General features: G+C 45.7%; 1 protein-coding gene across 4 annotated transcripts in view; it reads right to left on the bottom strand.

The window, feature by feature from the left end:
- Positions 1-50: 50 nt before the first annotated feature.
- LOC118360304 (diacylglycerol lipase-alpha-like) overlaps positions 51-17,622 on the bottom strand; it is a 45,900-nt gene continuing 28,328 nt past the window's right edge. For 3 of the 4 annotated variants that reach the window (XM_035739595.2, XM_035739605.2, XM_035739599.2), the window contains 6 exons: positions 16,583-16,651; positions 16,416-16,488; positions 13,886-14,094; positions 9,700-9,826; positions 4,563-4,735; positions 51-3,567 (listed from right to left, as the gene is read on the bottom strand). In XM_035739595.2, coding sequence (XP_035595488.1) covers positions 2,493-3,567; positions 4,563-4,735; positions 9,700-9,826; positions 13,886-14,094; positions 16,416-16,488; positions 16,583-16,651 — 1,726 coding nt within the window. In that variant the 3' untranslated portion in view covers positions 51-2,492. Of the gene's footprint in view, positions 3,568-4,562; positions 4,736-6,429; positions 9,167-9,699; positions 9,827-13,885; positions 14,095-16,415; positions 16,489-16,582; positions 16,652-17,622 lie in introns of those variants that run through there. The other variant, XM_052483646.1, reaches the window with a different exon arrangement.

The following is a 17,622-nucleotide window of genomic DNA, read 5'->3' as shown; positions in this document are numbered from 1 at the left end:
GAGGTTAGCAAATATAAATTACATTTAAAAAAAGTTCCAGGTAATTCTCTTTAAAATTGGGTTTGCTTTATTCCATTACAGGCAGGGCAGTGAGGGGTGGCAGGGGTTAAATACATTCTCAATCTGGGACAGGAAGGAAAGGGTAGCAAACCAGGTAAACATGGACAAGACATCATTGAATTATTTATCTGTCAACACAGACCAATTTCTAAATCAGTTATGAATTTTGTTCAATTCAGCCAATAATCTGTCATATAGATCGTTCTCACTAAATATATTCATTTTTCTTCTCCATACAATTGTACTTTTTCTATATATGTCAATATTGATATAGATTTGTAATATACCTGTTATCGTAATACAGTCATTTTCTACGTTATTCTATTTTCATTTCATCTTTATTTATTTATTTATTTTTTACAAAGACAGGAAACAAGACATCTGCATATAAATAAGGACAAAGAAGACACTGCTGTACATGTCATGGTGAAAAGGGAATGTGGCATCTTTCTATGGTGGTGCTGATATAGCCTACACAGGGCCGTGACCCACTGCAGCAAAGCTATTTCACACTGGTTGTTCAACACTGTGCTGGCAAAGTAGAGACTACTGTGAGAGCATGGATTTGTGTGGTGTCAAACTGTAATCTGGCCACAGAGTGAGGCCTGTTGAGTGACACCACAGCAAAGCCAATTCTAAGAGTACAGCTTCTATAGGTCACCACAGTGACCCCTTCATAATGGATGTATTGTATCATAGGTCACTGTAATGACCCCACTTCCTATTATAGAATCTGTCTTTCTGCCATCACCATGGCAGCTAGTGGAGGCTGCTGAGTGGTGAAAGGCTCATAATAATGGCTGGAACAGAGCGAATGGAAATCAAACACATAGAAACCATGTTTTTCATACCATTCCGATAATTCCGCTCCAGCTATTACCAAGAGCTCGTCCTCCCCAATTAAGGTGCCACCAACCTCCTGTGATGTTGACACCCAGTACTTTTTCACTTGGACAGAGATATTTTCCCACAGAGATATTCCCTTATTTTGAGAGAGTCGGCTGAAATTCACCAGCCTTTCCCAGCAACTAAAAGCCGAACTCATAGAACGCAAACCAAACTGTTACAAGAGTAATAATAAGGATAATAATAACATCAATAAGAGTAAGAAACAACAGCTATAAATAATGTAGTATGTTTGATCCAACCAATACAACTGATATGAAAGTTTGTAAAATGTAGTGAAAGTGGGCACTACAACCCGTACAGTTCAACCTCAATATGCTTGAGATGAACCAGTTTAAAGGGAACCAAAGACATAGAAGTCATTGACATAATTGTGTACCTCAGCAAGACCCTTTTAAGAGGAACAATCTCCTACAGTGCATCTCATGTTTTTTTAATAGCATAATTGGCTTGGTAGAAACACTTGGAGAGAGACATGTTTTGGGAGATATGTGCCATGGCAGTGGTGTTGGGATAGCTTCCTCATCCTCTCCAGGGTGTATTAACACCGTTTGAACGGGAATAGACTGATTGACTATTAAAAGGGAGCGATACCAAAATATATCTTCTCCCTCTCGGAGTTAAACTTGAAACCTGTATCTTTGTTTTGTCAAAGTGTACATTTTACAGTATTTCACAAACATAAACAATATCACATCTTATAAATACATTTGGCAATACATTTTTGGGCAAAAAGGGGGCAAATTGTGCATTTTGATGTGTGTGAGATGGTCCGTATGTTAGTAAAAGTTACTGACTGACGGGTGATTTCTGTTAAATAAAATGGATACTACGTTCCTCATGCTATAAAAGACAACCAAAGACCAAAACCACATTCTTAACATTTGTCACAATCACTGTTTTAAGACACATCAATTCTCTATGATCTACACTCCTCTTCCACACTGTCATTTCCTGATAGACCTGAGAAACAAAACGTCTCCTCTCTATTGTTCAGCATCTGTCTCCAATTTTTTTACTTTCCTGATATTAAAGATGAATAAGCTTTAGGAGCTGATGAAGGAGGGTTCATTGTGATTATGTGCCAATGAAAACCCCACCTAGTGTCTAACTCCTCCCTGTCCCTGTTCAGTTGTCTCCCATTTGATAAAGTCACGTCACTGCAGGGCTGTATGCTACCATGTGTTGATGTGAGATAGTGTGTGTTGGAATGACAGTCAGTGGTGAGGCTATTCACTCCAAAGCAGAACAGGCCCCTGGCATGCAGACAGAAATTAAAATGTATTATTACAATAGTAGTGAAAATGCTTTACACAGCTTTTGACACCTGAAAATGGAACAAGAGTTTTTCATCTCGGTCTTGTTCATTATGGTCTGCCATGTCATGTCTTTGTAAGGTACTGTAACAGCATAGCAGATTGCATTCCATCGCATGCATGCTCAGTGATACTTTAACATCAGATAGATGCAGCAACGGAATAAGGAAAGAGGAGAGAGAAAGAGTCATGGAGGGACTGAGTGGGCCACTATACCATAGACGCCAGTGTGTTTTCTTCAGGGTAGGGACAGGGAGTGGAGGTTCTTAGTGAGTGCGTGGGAAGAGGTGCTCCGTCGGCGGGAGAGAGGTCATTGAGCTCACCAGAGGAAGAGAGAGGGAATGAGGGTGAGAGGGAGATGCCAGAGGAAGGGTCAGCAGATCCAGCAAAGGTACGCGGGGGCTTGGGGACCAGGTTAGGCTCCATTGTGGCCCGAGCCAGAAGCTGTGTATCGTCCCCCCTCGGTCCTTCCACTGGCCCCTCTCCCTGACCATACGACCCCCGACCAGACTCAGACTCCCCGTCAGACAACTCCAGAGGTGGTGAGCCACTGCCATCCAGCCTAAAGAGAGAGTCCAGGTACTGTGCAAACTCCAGCACTGCCTGGCTAGGGTTGCCGTTGGACAGCTGGGCTGGAGGAGTGGAGGAGGAGGGCTGTGACTCTCCTGTCTCTGTATCCCATCCTTCTACCTCTACTCCCTCCTCCTCCTCATGGCTGATCCGTGGGCTGAGGGGAGCATTAGGGGTGCTGCCTGGGCTGTAAATGTCAGGCATTTGATGGCAAGGGGCGGCACAAGGCTCTTGTTGTGTGAAAGGCTGACCTATGACACTCTGGGCCAGTGGTGCTGGGGAGTGGTGGCCACTATAGTGCGGGGTGGAAGGGGAGAGCCGCATGGGGTAGTCTGGGGTGGAGCCAGATCCCAGAGGAGTGAAGTAAGGTCCTGCCTCTCCCAGCTCGTGCTCTGGGGTGGCCTGGTAGAGGCAGTCGGCAGCCAGCAGCTCAGTGCGGGAGCTGAGAGAGGGGTTCTCCTCAGGGATAGGTGCATTCAGTTGGAAGGGAAGGCACCCCAGCATGGGCGAGCCCCTGAGTGCAGCTGAGGAGCGTCGGGAGTCCAGGCTGTAGAGGGACTCGGCGTCTGATAGGCTCTCCATCACAGCCAGGGGGGCGTGGCGGTCCCTCAGCTCCACGGTAAGGCGCTCCCTGGCCCCCCGCAGAACCACTGGCACTGGGGGAGGGGGGCACTCCGCAAAGCCATCCAGTGATATCTCAGAGCGAGCACAGGAACTGAGAGGAGGAAAGGAGGGAAAGAGGATGAGAGCAAAGGAAAGAGGGAGATTAGAGGGGAGGGAGGGAATACATTGGAGGCAGAATACAGTAGGAATAATATAAGATGGATGTGGGTAAAGAAAGGGAGGTATTAGAGAGTAGAGATGATAGAGTGATAGAGATGATAGAGTGATAGAGATGATAGAGTGATAGAGGAGAGGGGTTGGAGCACAGAGGGGTAGGAGAGAGGGATAAATGGTTACGGTCACACTTCACAATCACTAACAGGTCACTAGACTACTTCTGTTCTACAGGGGCTAAACCAGATGGGGGGCGAGGGGACTGTGTACTACAATACGTTGCCACTGATCTGGAGTCAGACCAATGACTGTGGGTCAGAGAGCAAGGACCGTGCATGGCAGAAAGGTAGTGGCAGAGTTAATGCTGTCATGCTTTACTTCTATCTGAACACATAGAAGAACAAACCTTGAAGGACTAGGTACATTCTTGCAGACTCCTGCACATAACATACATTCCTTCATTGCCCAAAATAAAGGAAACACCAACATAAAGTGTCTTAATAGGTTGTAGTGCCACCATGAACCAGAACGGCTTCAATGCACCTTGGTATAGATTCTACACGTGACTGAGACTCTTTTGGAGGGATGCAACATAATCAATTTCATGCTCATCCACCATTCAGTGGATAGGGGTATTGTCATCCCAGAGTCATGATAGCTAAAATAATGTAAAAAATAACAGCCTGCCCAGCATTTTTAGACATAACCCTAAGCATGATGGGACGTTAATTGCTTAACTAACTCAGGAACCACACGTGTGGAAGCACCTGCTTTCAGTATACTTTGTATCCTTCATTTACTCAAATGTTTCCATTATTTGGGCAGTTACCTGTACACATGCATGAGATATTTGATTATAGTCAGTCAGTCATACATGTTCCCAGTCTCTGCCCAGACCCTCCCAAAGCTCCACCCATATCCCAGTGGACTAACCGAACACTGCTGTTCCTGCGGTGTTTGGTGGTTGGGGTGGGTTGCTGGGTGGCAGGAGGCGGGGCGGCTGCCATGAAGATGGTCTCTGGGTTCAGGTCCACCTCGGTTGGGCTCACCATTACCTTAGCAGCCGACAGCAGGGCTGTCTTCCCTTTGTTATAGTTCTCCAGCACCTGTCAATAACACGTTAGGAGGAGCAGTCAATTTACTGCTACCAGCATTGTAGACATTATTGACTGATTTGGAGGCTCTGGAAGGACTGAAGGAGGGAGAGCAGTAACAGTGAACTAAGGTGATCAGTAAGGAGAATTTAAGTGCTGTAGAACTGGAATGGCCTGTATATGTCATTGACATCAGCAAGAACAATGGATTGACAGGTAGGCTAGTACAGGAAAAAGTGAATGTTAAGATTATTGAAAACAAGGCATTAGAGACGAGTCAAAACTGTGTCAAGTGAAGGGAAAGATGGTCAGAAACACTAAGTCCATCCACCCTCATTTGTTTAAGCATGATACTTGAATACTGAACAAACCTGGATAGCACAGGCAAACACCAAACCCGAGTAGATACCAAAGTCATGCACTATACCCCTGGATACAAATCTCAGACTTTCACGTTGCTGCAGAAGTATTCCATAATATGTAGGCCTACGCAGATGTATGTGTGGTGTGTACACCGTAAGTAGGTTACTCATCTAAACTGATGAAAAAGAAAAGAGAGCAGAGAGAGCACAGACACCAGTTACTACACACTCATGGTAATCACATCACCACACAGAGAGCACAGACACCAGTTACTACACACTCATGGTAATCACATCACCACACAGAGAGCACAGACACCAGTTACTACACACTCATGGTAATCACATCACCACACAGAGAGCACAGACAACAGTTACTACACACTCATGGTAATCACATCACCACACAGAGAGCACAGACAACAGTTACTACACACTCATGGTAATCACATCACCACACAGAGAGCACAGACAACAGTTACTACACACTCATGGTAATCACATCACCACACAGAGAGCACAGACAACAGTTACTACACACTCATGGTAATCACATCACCACACAGAGAGCACAGACAACAGTTACTACACACTCATGGTAATCACGTCACCACACAGAGAGCACAGACAACAGTTACTACACACATGGTAATCACGTCACCACACAGAGAGAGCACAGACAACAGTTACTACACACTCATGGTAATCACATCACCACACAGAGAGCACAGAGAACAGTTACTACACACTCATGGTAATCACATCACCACACAGAGAGCACAGACAACAGTTACTACACACTCATGGTAATCACATCACCACACAGAGAGCACAGACAACAGTAACTACACACTCATGGTAATCACATCACCACACAGAGAGCACAGACAACAGTTACTACACACTCATGGTAATCACATCACCACACAGACAACAGTTACTACACACTCATGGTAATCACATCACCACACAGAGAGCACAGACAACAGTTACTACACACTCATGGTAATCACATCACCACACAGAGAGCACAGACAACAGTTACTACACACTCATGGTAATCACATCACCACACAGAGAGCACAGACAACAGTTACTACACACTCATGGTAATCACATCACCACACAGAGAGCACAGACAACAGTTACTACACACTCATGGTAATCACAACACCACACAGAGAGCACAGACAACAGTTACTACACACTCATGGTAATCACAACACCACACAGAGAGAGCACAGACAACAGTTACAACACACTCATGGTAATCACATCACCACACAGAGAGCACAGACAACAGTTACTACAAACTCATGGTAATCACAACACCACACAGGTAAATATATTATTTGTCTTTAATGAGTTAAAACACTAAATGAAAAAAGCATGATTCAAGAACAACATATCCTGAATAAATATGAAAACATGTGGATCACAAGCCAACACACTGTGACATGGAATACAACATTACAACATGAAAATGACAAATGGCTATAATGAAACATGAAAATAAATGATAATGGGAGTTAACATTGAACAAACATGGATGGTATTGGTATGAAAGCTGTGTGTAACAGGAAGAGATGGACAGAGAGGGAGGTGAGTAAAAACAGTCAGCTAATGATGGGCGTCAATCAGCATAGAAAATAATTAATGAAGTCCAGTACTTTCCTGGACATAATTATAGAACATACTGAGAACCAGGCGAAAGACCGATAAGACAGCAAGCAGCATGACCTTAATATTTCCATAGCAACAACAACAACAGAAAAAGGCACATCACCAACACCCCAGCAGCACCATAGGGGACACAATCAGAAACAAAGCCACCAAGATCAAATACTGTAAAACACATCAACCAGTAGGTGCATCTCCAACAGTGCTCAGAGTGCTCTCCCACAGCGCAGAAACAGTACCAGGGAAGTACTGTTCTGCCTCCATGACCAGTGCTTGACTTGGACTGAAATAGGTGCTGGCACTCATTTTGAGAGCTGGTACTGTTCACATTTAGGTGCTTGAGCTAGGAAAAGGAGCACAAGCAGTAGAAAATGTGAGGTGCAGGTATTCAGCTCTGGTGAGCTCCTGCCCAAGTCAAGCACTGACCATGACTAATAGACAAGCACGTCCTCCCTCTTTGTAACGAACCCATTGAGATATATTATTAGGTCAATTTATCTTTTATCTAATTATATCAATGAATTGAGCATAAACCAGGGCTAGCTCAGTGCTCCATCATCTCACTAATATAAAGTGAACTGGTCTGAATGGTCGAAGGTTATTTCAGGCTGGTCAATCTGTACAAGTAGTCATCACTGTCAGGTAACAGGCTACTCTAATATAAAACCAGCCATTAGAATCTACAGGAGCTTGGTTTCCAATCTGTTTGTGCCATCATGCCAAATGTGGGGGAATCAGAGGACTCAGAGACACTTAGCACATCCTCCTTACTCAGGACACCTTGAGCTGCCAATTAGGAACAGTAGGAGGCCACAAGGAATCATAAGGAGGGGGTTAGTGTTAGAGAAATTGGGGTAACCATGGAAACCTCACTGCATCTAGAGAAAAGTGTGCATTAGTTAGTAAGTAGGTTGTGTGGTGGTTTCTCTATCTGAACAATTTGAAGCTAAAGCAAAGAGCAAGACAGGGTTTGTAAGACTGAAGAGGCAGAGGAGGACTGTGAGCTGGAAAGGAGAGGTAGAGGCTGTAACGTTAAACCAGAGGATTTGGGATAGGTTGTGTGGGGGTGGTGGATTGTGTATTTGAAGAGTCTACTTGGAGAGATGAAGGGATATTGGATATTAGAGGTTCAGAGGGGCTTGGTGGAAGGGTACTGTAGGGTACACCTGTAAGAGAAGTAGATGGGGTCTGTCTGTCATGATTGTGGGGGAAAGGGTAGGTCTGTTTGGGGTGATACTTGATGCTTGAGGGAGAGAGAGTGGGTGTGACACAGAGGTGTAGAGAACAAGTCAGTTTCCTGAGTAGAGGGGCCATTCGATAATAGGGAGACGGCGGGTTGGTCAACGTGGGAGATGGCGGGTTGGTCAACGTGGGAGACGGCGGGTTGGTCAACGTGGGAGACGGCGGGTTGGTCAACGTGGGAGACGGCGGGTTGGTCAACGTGGGAGACGGCGGGTTGGTCAACGTGGGAGACGGCGGGTTGGTCAACGTGGGAGACGGCGGGTTGGTCAACGTGGGAGACGGCGGGTTGGTCAACGTGGGAGACGGCGGGTTGGTCAACGTGGGAGACGGCGGGTTGGTCAACGTGGGAGACGGCGGGTTGGTCAACGTGGGAGACGGCGGGTTGGTCAACGTGGGAGACGGCGGGTTGGTCAACGTGGGAGACGGCGGGTTGGTCAACGTGGGAGACGGCGGGTTGGTCAACGTGGGAGACGGCGGGTTGGTCAACGTGGGAGACGGCGGGTTGGTCAACGTGGGAGACGGCGGGTTGGTCAACGTGGGAGACGGCGGATTGGTCAACGTGGGAGATAAAAGTTTGGTCTATTTGCGTGGAGGTGTTTGATGGTTCAGTGGGGGAAAGACTACCTCTATAAGAGGAGGGGTAGAGTGTGTTTGGGGAACAGATGGGGTATCTAGGAGGGGTAGATGGCAGCTCTATTTTGGCAGTAGAGGGACCATCTGAAAGAGAACAGGGAGAGGAAATGTATTTGTGGGTATCAGAAGAGCTATCTGAAAGAGGAGAGGTAGAGAGTGAGTCTTTGCGGGGGTTAGAGGAGGTATCTGAAAGAGGAGAGGGAGAGAGTGAGTCTTTGTGGGGGTTAGAGGAGGTATCTGAAAGAGGAGAGGGAGAGAGTGAGTCTTTGTGGGGGTTAGAGGAGGTATCTGAAAGAGGAGAGGTGGAGAGTGAGTCTTTGTGGGGGTTAGAGGAGGTATCTGAAAGAGGAGAGGGAGAGAGTGAGTCTTTGTGGGCGTTAGAGGAGGTATCTGAAAGAAGAGGTGTAGAGGGCAGCTCTGTTTCAGAGGTTATGACCACAACAGTGCTGGCTGGTTGGCCCTCATCTTCCATCTCCATTGGCTCTGCACCTGCCTGCTCAGAACTGAGACCAAATGGTTCCAGTACCTGCAGAGACATCATAAGTATCACACAGACATACAACCACACCACTGCAGTTTCAATCACACAACACCATGCTTATTACACCAATACCCAACACACAGCAGACACAGTCCAACACCAATGCAGTTCCATCAGAGTAACCTCAGTATTGACTAAGCATGTAGTGCCTGTGGAGCAGACCAGACAGAACATCCAGCACACCATCAGTGAACAGCACCCTTCTCCAGCTACCGCACAAGAAAACATGAGGTTAGTTCTAACTATTCATTGAAAACATACAATTGTTAGGACTGCTTTTACAGACAGAAACCCACAAACACATCCATACATTGAACATTCATCCAGTGTCGTCACCTGCCAACTCAGTGTATGAATGATGTTTGATTCATTGATATTTCCCTCAGTGCATTTCACCAGCGCTCCGCTACCTTATTCTGTCACCTTCATTTTATCAACAGGAAACCTCCACTCATCCCATCCAACACACAAAGGAAACCCAGACAGACATGGACAGTGTATCTATTATATTCACAGACCTTGTTGAGTCCCTCCATCACCATGTGAGGCATGTGCTCGTTTAGCATGGCAGGGGAGATGATGACCTCGTTGAAAGACTTGTTATCCCCCCAGAGAGCTGAGTAGGTGGGCTCCTCCTGTCCACAGCTACACACAGAGGGGCATGCTAAATGATATACGCAGCAAAATTATGTATGCATGCACATTTATACCAAAAGTAATGTCTGAGTAAAGCCAGCCTTTTCCCTAGTACAGTTTCTATCCAATTAGCATTAAACATGTCACACTAGATGTGTACTAAACTGATTGGTAGTATACACTGTCCTCACTGGACTAAAGGAATGCATTTGTGAGGATGCTGTTCATCGATAAAATACCGCTAAGCTCACCACAAAGTTCTCAGCCTTGGGACTGAACTCCTCCCTATGCAACTGGGTCCTGGACTACCTGACGGGCCGCCCCCCAGGTGGTGAAGGTAGGCAACATCACCTCCTTCAAACTGATCCTCAACACGGGAGCCCCACAAGGGTGCGTCCTCAGTCCCCTACTGTACTCCTTGTATACCCACGACTGGGTGGCCTCACACAGTTCCAACTCCATCATCAAGTTCACTGACGACACAACAGTAGTAGGCCTTATTAACAACCATGACGAGACGGCTTATAGAGAGGAAGTAGGCATTCTGACGGTGTTTTACCAGGTAAACAACCTCTCACTCAATGTCAGCAAAACAAAGGATCTGATTGTGGACTTCAGGAGGAACCAAGCTGGGCACGCTCCCATCCTCATCAACAGGGCCGCCCTGGAGATGGTCAAAAACCAAGTTCCTCGGCGTAAGCATCTCCAAGGAGCTGAAATGGTCAAACCACACGGACACCGTGGTGAAAAAGCTTCGGCGCTTAAGATGGCGGAAAGGATAATTGATCTTGATCAAGAATCAGCCACCAATCTGTACACACAATCCATCCACCTAAAGCTTGAAAGCCTTTTACAAACACTACTCATCCCCTTCACTCAAAACAGATAGATATGGGGACTCTTTTATACAACAGCCGTTAGGCTGTATAATAGATAGTCTGTTGGTCCCTCCAGTATACAGCATATTGTACTTTCACTTTAAATGTGTAGCTATAACACTCTGAATTAATTATTTTTTGTGGTTTCTGTGTTATGTTATATGTAAAGTCTTTCTTTTTCAATAAAAAAAAAGTTTTATCCCCTTTTTCTCGCCAATTTCATGGTATCCAATTGTCCTTCGTCGGGAGAGACCCTCCCTAACCCGGACGACGCTAGGCTAGACCTCCTGGTCGTGGCCGGCTGCAACAGAGCCTGGGCGCGAACCCAGAGTCTCTGGTGGCACAGCAGTGCTCTAGACCACTGTGGCACCCGGGAGGCCCTATGTAAAGTCTTTTTAAGCACATGAGCAAACAAATCTCCCCCTTGTGGGGGAAGGCACGACAGTGACTCTTCAACCTCAGGATGCGGAAGAAATTTGGCCTGTCCCCGAGGGCCCTCACAGTGTCCAACAGGAGCACCATCGAGAGCATACTGTTGGGTTGTATCAACACTGCCGCTGACTGCAAGACTCTATAGAGGGTGGTATGCTCGGCCAAACGCACCATCGGGTGCATACTGCCTGCCCTCCAGGACACCTCCAACACAAAGTGTTACAGGAAGGCCAAGAAGGTCATCATGGACCTCAGCCACCCGAGCCACGGCCTGTTCTCCCCGATTTCAACACTCAATATAGGAGCATCATGGCAAAAACTGACAGCCTGGCCAAGAGCTTCTACCTCCAGACCATCAGGCTGCTGAATAGCCACCACGAGGCAGCTACCTGCTCCCCCTGTCCCTCTCCTGCCCCCGGACTTCATTTTACCTCCCCCTCAACGGACATTTATCCGCCCACCCCTACCTCCCCCTCAACCCACAATGGACATTTATCTTTGTTACTCACTCATCACTCTATGGAGAAGTATCCTTGTTTACACACTTGACAATTAATCTTAATGGTTGTACAGTCGTCTCAAATAAAACTGTGAAGGACCTCGGCATTACTCTGGACCCTGATCTCTCTTTTGAAGAACATATCAAGACCATTTCGAGGACAGCTTTTTTCCATCTAAGTAATATTGCAAAAATCAGAAACTTTCTGTCCAAAAATGATGCAGAAAAATTAATCCATGCTTTTGTCACTTCTAGGTTAGACTACTGCAATGCTCTACTTTCCGGCTACCCGGATAAAGCACTAAATAAACTTCAGTTAGTGCTAAATACGGCTGCTAGAATCCTGACTAGAACCAAAAAATTGGATCATATTACTCCAGTGCTAGCCTCTCTACACTGGCTTCCTGTCAAAGCAAGGGCTGATTTCAAGGTTTTACTGCTAACCTACAAAGCATTACATGGGCTTGCACCTACCTATCTCTCTGATTTGGTCCTGCCGTACATACCTACATGTACGCTACGGTTACAAGACGCAGGCCTCCTAATTGTCCCTAGAATTTCTAAGCAAACAGCTGGAGGCAGGGCTTTCTCCTATAGAGCTCCATTTTTATGGAACGGTCTGCCTACCCATGTCAGAGACGCAAACTCGGTCTCAACCTTTAAGTCTTTACTGAAGACTTATCTCTTCAGTGGGTCATATGATTGAGTGTAGTCTGGCCCAGGAGTGGGAAGGTGAACGGAAAGGCTCTGGAGCAACGAACCGCCCTTGCTGTCTCTGCCTGGCCAGTTCCCCTCTTTCCACTGGGATTCTCTGCCTCTAACCCTATTATAGGGGCTGAGTCACTGGCTTACTGGGGCTCTCTCATGCCGTCCCTGCAGGGGGTGCTTCACCTGAGTGGGTTGATTCACTGTTGTGGTCATCCTGTCTGGGTTGGCGCCCCCCCCATTGGGTTGTGCCGTGGCGGAGATCTTTGTGGGCTATACTCAGCCTTGTCTCAGGATGGTAAGTTGGTGGTTGAAGATATCCCTCTAGTGGTGTGGGGGCTGTGCTTTGGCAAAGTGGGTGGAGTTATATCCTTCCTGTTTGGCCCTGTCCGGGGGTGTCCTCGGATGGGGCCACAGTGTCTCCTGACCCCTCCTGTCTCAGCCTCCAGTATTTATGCTGCAGTAGTTTGTGTCGGGGGCTAGGGTCAGTTTGTTATATCTGGAGTACTTCTCCTGTCCTATTCGGTGTCCTGTGTGAATCGAAGTGTGCGTTCTCTAATTCTCTCCTTCTTTCTTTCTCTCTCTCGGAGGACCTGAGCCCTAGGACCATGCCCCAGGACTACCTGACATGATGGCTCCTTGCTGTCCCCAGTCCACCTGGCCATGCTGCTGCTCCAGTTTCAACTGACCTGAGCCCTAGGACCATGCCCCAGGACTACCTGACATGATGACTCCTTGCTGTCCCCAGTCCACCTGGCCATGCTGCTGCGCTAGTTTCAACTGTTCTGCCTTACTATTATTTGACCATGCTGGTCATTTATGAACATTTGAACATCTTGGCCATGTTCTGTTATAATCTCCACCCGGCACAGCCAGAAGAGGACTGGCCACCCCACATATGCTCTCTCTAATTCTCTCTTTCTTTCTCTCTCTCGGAGGACCTGAGCCCAAGGGCCGTGCCCCAGGACGACCTGACATGATGACTCCTTGCTGTCCCCAGTCCACCTGACTGTGCTGCTGCTCCAGTTTCAACTGTTCTGCCTTGTTATTATTCGACCATGCTGGTCATTTATGAACATTTGAACATCTTGGCCATGTTCTGTTATAATCTCCACCCGGCACAGCCAGAAGAGGACTGGCCACCCCACATAGCCTGGTTCCTCTCTAGGTTTCTTCCTAGGTTTTGGCCTTTCTAGGGAGTTTTTCCTAGCCACCGTGCTTCTACACCTGCATTGCTTGCTGTTTGGGGTTTTAGGCTGGGTTTCTGTACAGCACTTTGAGATATCAGCTGATGTACGAAGGGCTATATAAATAAAAGTTGATTGATTGATTGAACTACCTTTAATTACTGCAGCTGTATAGAATTTAAAACAAGCTGTAAATATGTGTCAATATTAAGTATATGCCGTCCTGTGATCTTTTTCTATTCTATTTTGACTTTTTATTACTACTATATAAAAGAGGATTCCACAGTACCCTGAAACGACATCTATGACCCTGTGCATGTGACTAATGAACTTTCTTGTGCCATCATTGTAATGCCAGGGCTCTTACCATGTCTCGGAGGGGTGGTTGTGGACCACGTGGATGACCTTGCCCGGGGGGTAGAGTGGGGTGGAGGCTGACAGGGCGATGCTGAGATCACTGGGATGCAGCCAGAGACGGGTGCTGGGGGGCACGGGGGCTGTCTGGGGCTGGGGGCCGTCGTCCACAGGCAGCTCGGACTTAGGAATGCACTTAGTGCCCCCTGCAATGATCCTCCACTGGCAGGGAGATATCAGCAGTTACAACCTATACTGATAGCGGTTACAGCACAGCGTTGATGCTTCCTTTCTGTAGAATATACAGAGCTTGACCCCCCCCCCACACACACACACACTTTGCTATCTGATTGGAAATACAGTTAAAGTCGGAAGTTCACATACACCTTAGCCAAATACATTTAAACTCAGTTTGACAATTCCTGATATTGAATCCTAGTAAAGATTCCCTGTCTTAGGTCAGTTTATTTTAAAGAATGTGAAATGTCAGAAGGATTTGTTTCAGCTTTTAATTCTTTCATCACATTGCCAGGGGGTCAGAAGTTTACATACACTCAATTAGTATTTGGTAGCATTGCCTTGAAATTGTTGAACTTGGGTCAAACGTTTTGGGTAGCCTTCCACAAGCTTCCCACAATAAGTTGGGTGAATTTTGGCCCATTCCACCTGACAAAGCTGGTGCAACTGAGTCAGGTTTGTAGGCCTCCTTGCTTGCACACGCTTTTTCAGTTCTGCCCACACATTTTCTATAGGATTGAGGTCATGGTTCGTGATGGCCATACCTTGACTTTGTTGTCCTTAAGCCATTTTGCCACAACGTTGGAAGTATGCTTGGGGTCATTGGCCATTTGGAAGACCCATTTGCAACCAAGCTTCAACTTCCTGACTGATATCTTGAGATGTTACTTCAATATATCCACATAATTTTCCTCTCTCATGATGCCATCTATTTTGTGAAGTGCACCAGTCCTTCCTGCAGCAAAGCACCCCTACAACATGATGCTGTCTACCCCCGTGCTTCACTGTTGGGATGGTGTTCTTCGGCTTGCAAGCCTCCCCCTTTTTCCTCCAAACATAATGATGGTCATTATGGCCAAACAGTTCTAGGTTTGTTTCATCAGACCAGAGGACATTTATCCAAAAAGTCCGATCTTTGTCCCCATGTGCAGTTGCAAACCGTAGTCTGGCTTTTTTATGGTGGTTTTGGAGCAGTGGCTTCTTCCTTGCTGAGCGGCCTTTCAGGTTACATCGATATAGGATTCGTTTTCCTGTGGATATAGATACGTTTGTACCTGTTTCCTCCAGCATCTTCACAAGGTCCTTTGCTGTTGTTCTGGGATTGATTTGTACTTTTCACACCAAAGTACGTTCATCTCTAGGAGACAGAACGTGTCTCCTTCCTGAGCGGTATAACGGCTGTGTGGTCCCATGGTGTTTATACTTGTGTACTATTGTTTGTATAGATGAACGTGGTACCTTCAGCCGTTTGGAAATTGCTCCCAAGGATGAACCAGACTTGTGGAGGTCTACAATTTTGTTTCAGAGGTCTTGGCTCATTTCTTTTGATTTTCCCATGATGTCAAGCAAAGAGGCACTGAGTTTGAAGGTAGGCCTTGAAATACATCCATAGGTACACCTCCAATTCACTCAAATGATGTCAATTAGCCTATCAGAAGCTTCTAAAGCCATGACATCATTTTCTGGAATTTTCCAAGCTGTTTAAAGGCACAGTCAACTTAGTGTATGTAAACTCTGACCCACTGGAATTGTGATACAGTGTATTATAAGTGAAATAATCTGTCTGTAAACAATTGTTGGAAAAATTACTTGGGTCATGCACAAAGTAGATGTCCTAACCAATTTGCCAAAACTATAGTTTGTTAACAAGAAACATGTGGAGTGGTTGAAAACCAAGTTAATGACTCCAACCTAAGTTTGATTTATTTTGTTTAACCTTTATTTAACCAGGAAGGGCTAATTGAGATTTAAAATCTCCTTTTCAAGAGCGTCCTGGCCAAGATGGGCAGCACCAAGTCATTACAAAAATTACAGACAAACAACATGAAAAACTACAAGTAATTTAGTAAAAACCATAGAATTCACAAGAGTATAACACAATCAAAAACAGCAAATTAAAAACATTGACAGGTCAGGGAATCAGTCTCAAGATCATTCATCAGTGATTTAAAAATACTCATCGGGACAAATTCTTCCAGTTTAAAATATTTTGTCAGGCGTTCCAAGACGATGGCAGAGAGTACATAAAAGCCCTTTTACCAAATTCAGTTCGGAACAGTTAGCAGGATAAAGTCCAGCGAACGAAGAGTACCCACCACATTTCTGAACAATAAAAATGCCCAAATAAAAAGGTAGTAAACCCAAAATGGCATTGTAAATAAAAGTATACCAGTGACTGAGCCTACGAGTGACTAGAGAAGGACAGCCAACCCTGGTATACAAAGTGCAGTGATGCGTAAGGGTTTTGCAGTTTAAAATAAATATATGTGTATGTACACCTGCGACTTCAACTGTACATGCGTTACCTTGGGCTTGTCGCTCTTCTGTAAGACTTCCAGCAGGTGGCGCCGAAACCCCTCCAACTGAGAGAGACCAATCCTATGAGAGACAAACAGGAGAGAAATGAGTACAGCCGTACACCATGACAGATATGATACTTGAAATAGGTGGGGTTTCTACATAGATGACATACCTTGGGACAAGGTCCTTTCCCAAAACGACAGAAGTGACAAACTCTTTGGAGTACTCCATGGCATCCTCACTGTAGAAACAAAACAATGAGGAGAGTCAAATCAAATCTAATTTTATTGGTCACATAGACATATTTAGCTGATGTTACTGCGGGTGTAGCAAAATACTTGTCAGAGACACAAAAAGTGAAAGAGGATGTGGAAAAAGGAAGAGCGGGTCAGAGTGTGATGTGTACTCTTCTCTTTCCCTCCATCACCACAAACTGTTGCTGCTGAATATCCAAACAGATGTTTTCCACACACAAAAATCATGAGTCTGATCTCATTCCAACTGGATAAATAATTCAACATCTCTCCACAGCAAGCGTCGATGTGTAGAGGAATCAAGGCCAGCGATGAGTTGCCCTTCGATAAAAAGAATCCAAGATATCGACATCGGTGTTACAAACGGGATTGGCATCTAATTAATATCAATAGATAAGATCAGAAACAAATGGACAAGATCACGAGTCACGACTGACAAATATGAAGAAGATCTCAGCATAGAAAACACTGGTGTATACAGAGATGGTGCTTCTGAGTTCCCTGCTTTATGCTATAATCTAGAAACTGGATGACTTGAAAAAGGCCTCTACCTCATCTGATCAGCAGAGATAATCTAGAACCAGTTCTAACCACAAATAACCTTCTCAGAACAGCACTGGACAGGCAGAGCACTGGAACATAGCATATGTTCACACAACCTCTTTCACTATGAGTTACATTGCAAATCCAGTTTGAGGGGGCTGGCCGCTTTATAGAGGTTATTCAGCTTTGCCACAAGGCAAAAAGAAACAAGCCCCATAATAGAGGCAAATATCTACTGAAAGAAACAAGCCCCATAATAGAGGCTAATATCTACTGAAAGAAACAAGCCCCATAATAGAGCCTAATATCTACTGAAAGAAACAAGCCCCATAATAGAGCCTAATATCTACTGAAAGAAACGAGCCCCATAATAGAGCCTAATATCTACTGAAAGAAACGAGCCCCATAATAGAGC

Source organism: Oncorhynchus keta, chromosome 2 (assembly GCF_023373465.1).
Source record: "Oncorhynchus keta strain PuntledgeMale-10-30-2019 chromosome 2, Oket_V2, whole genome shotgun sequence".
Lineage (NCBI taxonomy): Eukaryota > Metazoa > Chordata > Actinopteri > Salmoniformes > Salmonidae > Oncorhynchus > Oncorhynchus keta.
Note: the sequence above shows the minus strand (reverse complement) of the source record. Positions and strands in the feature narration are given on the sequence as shown.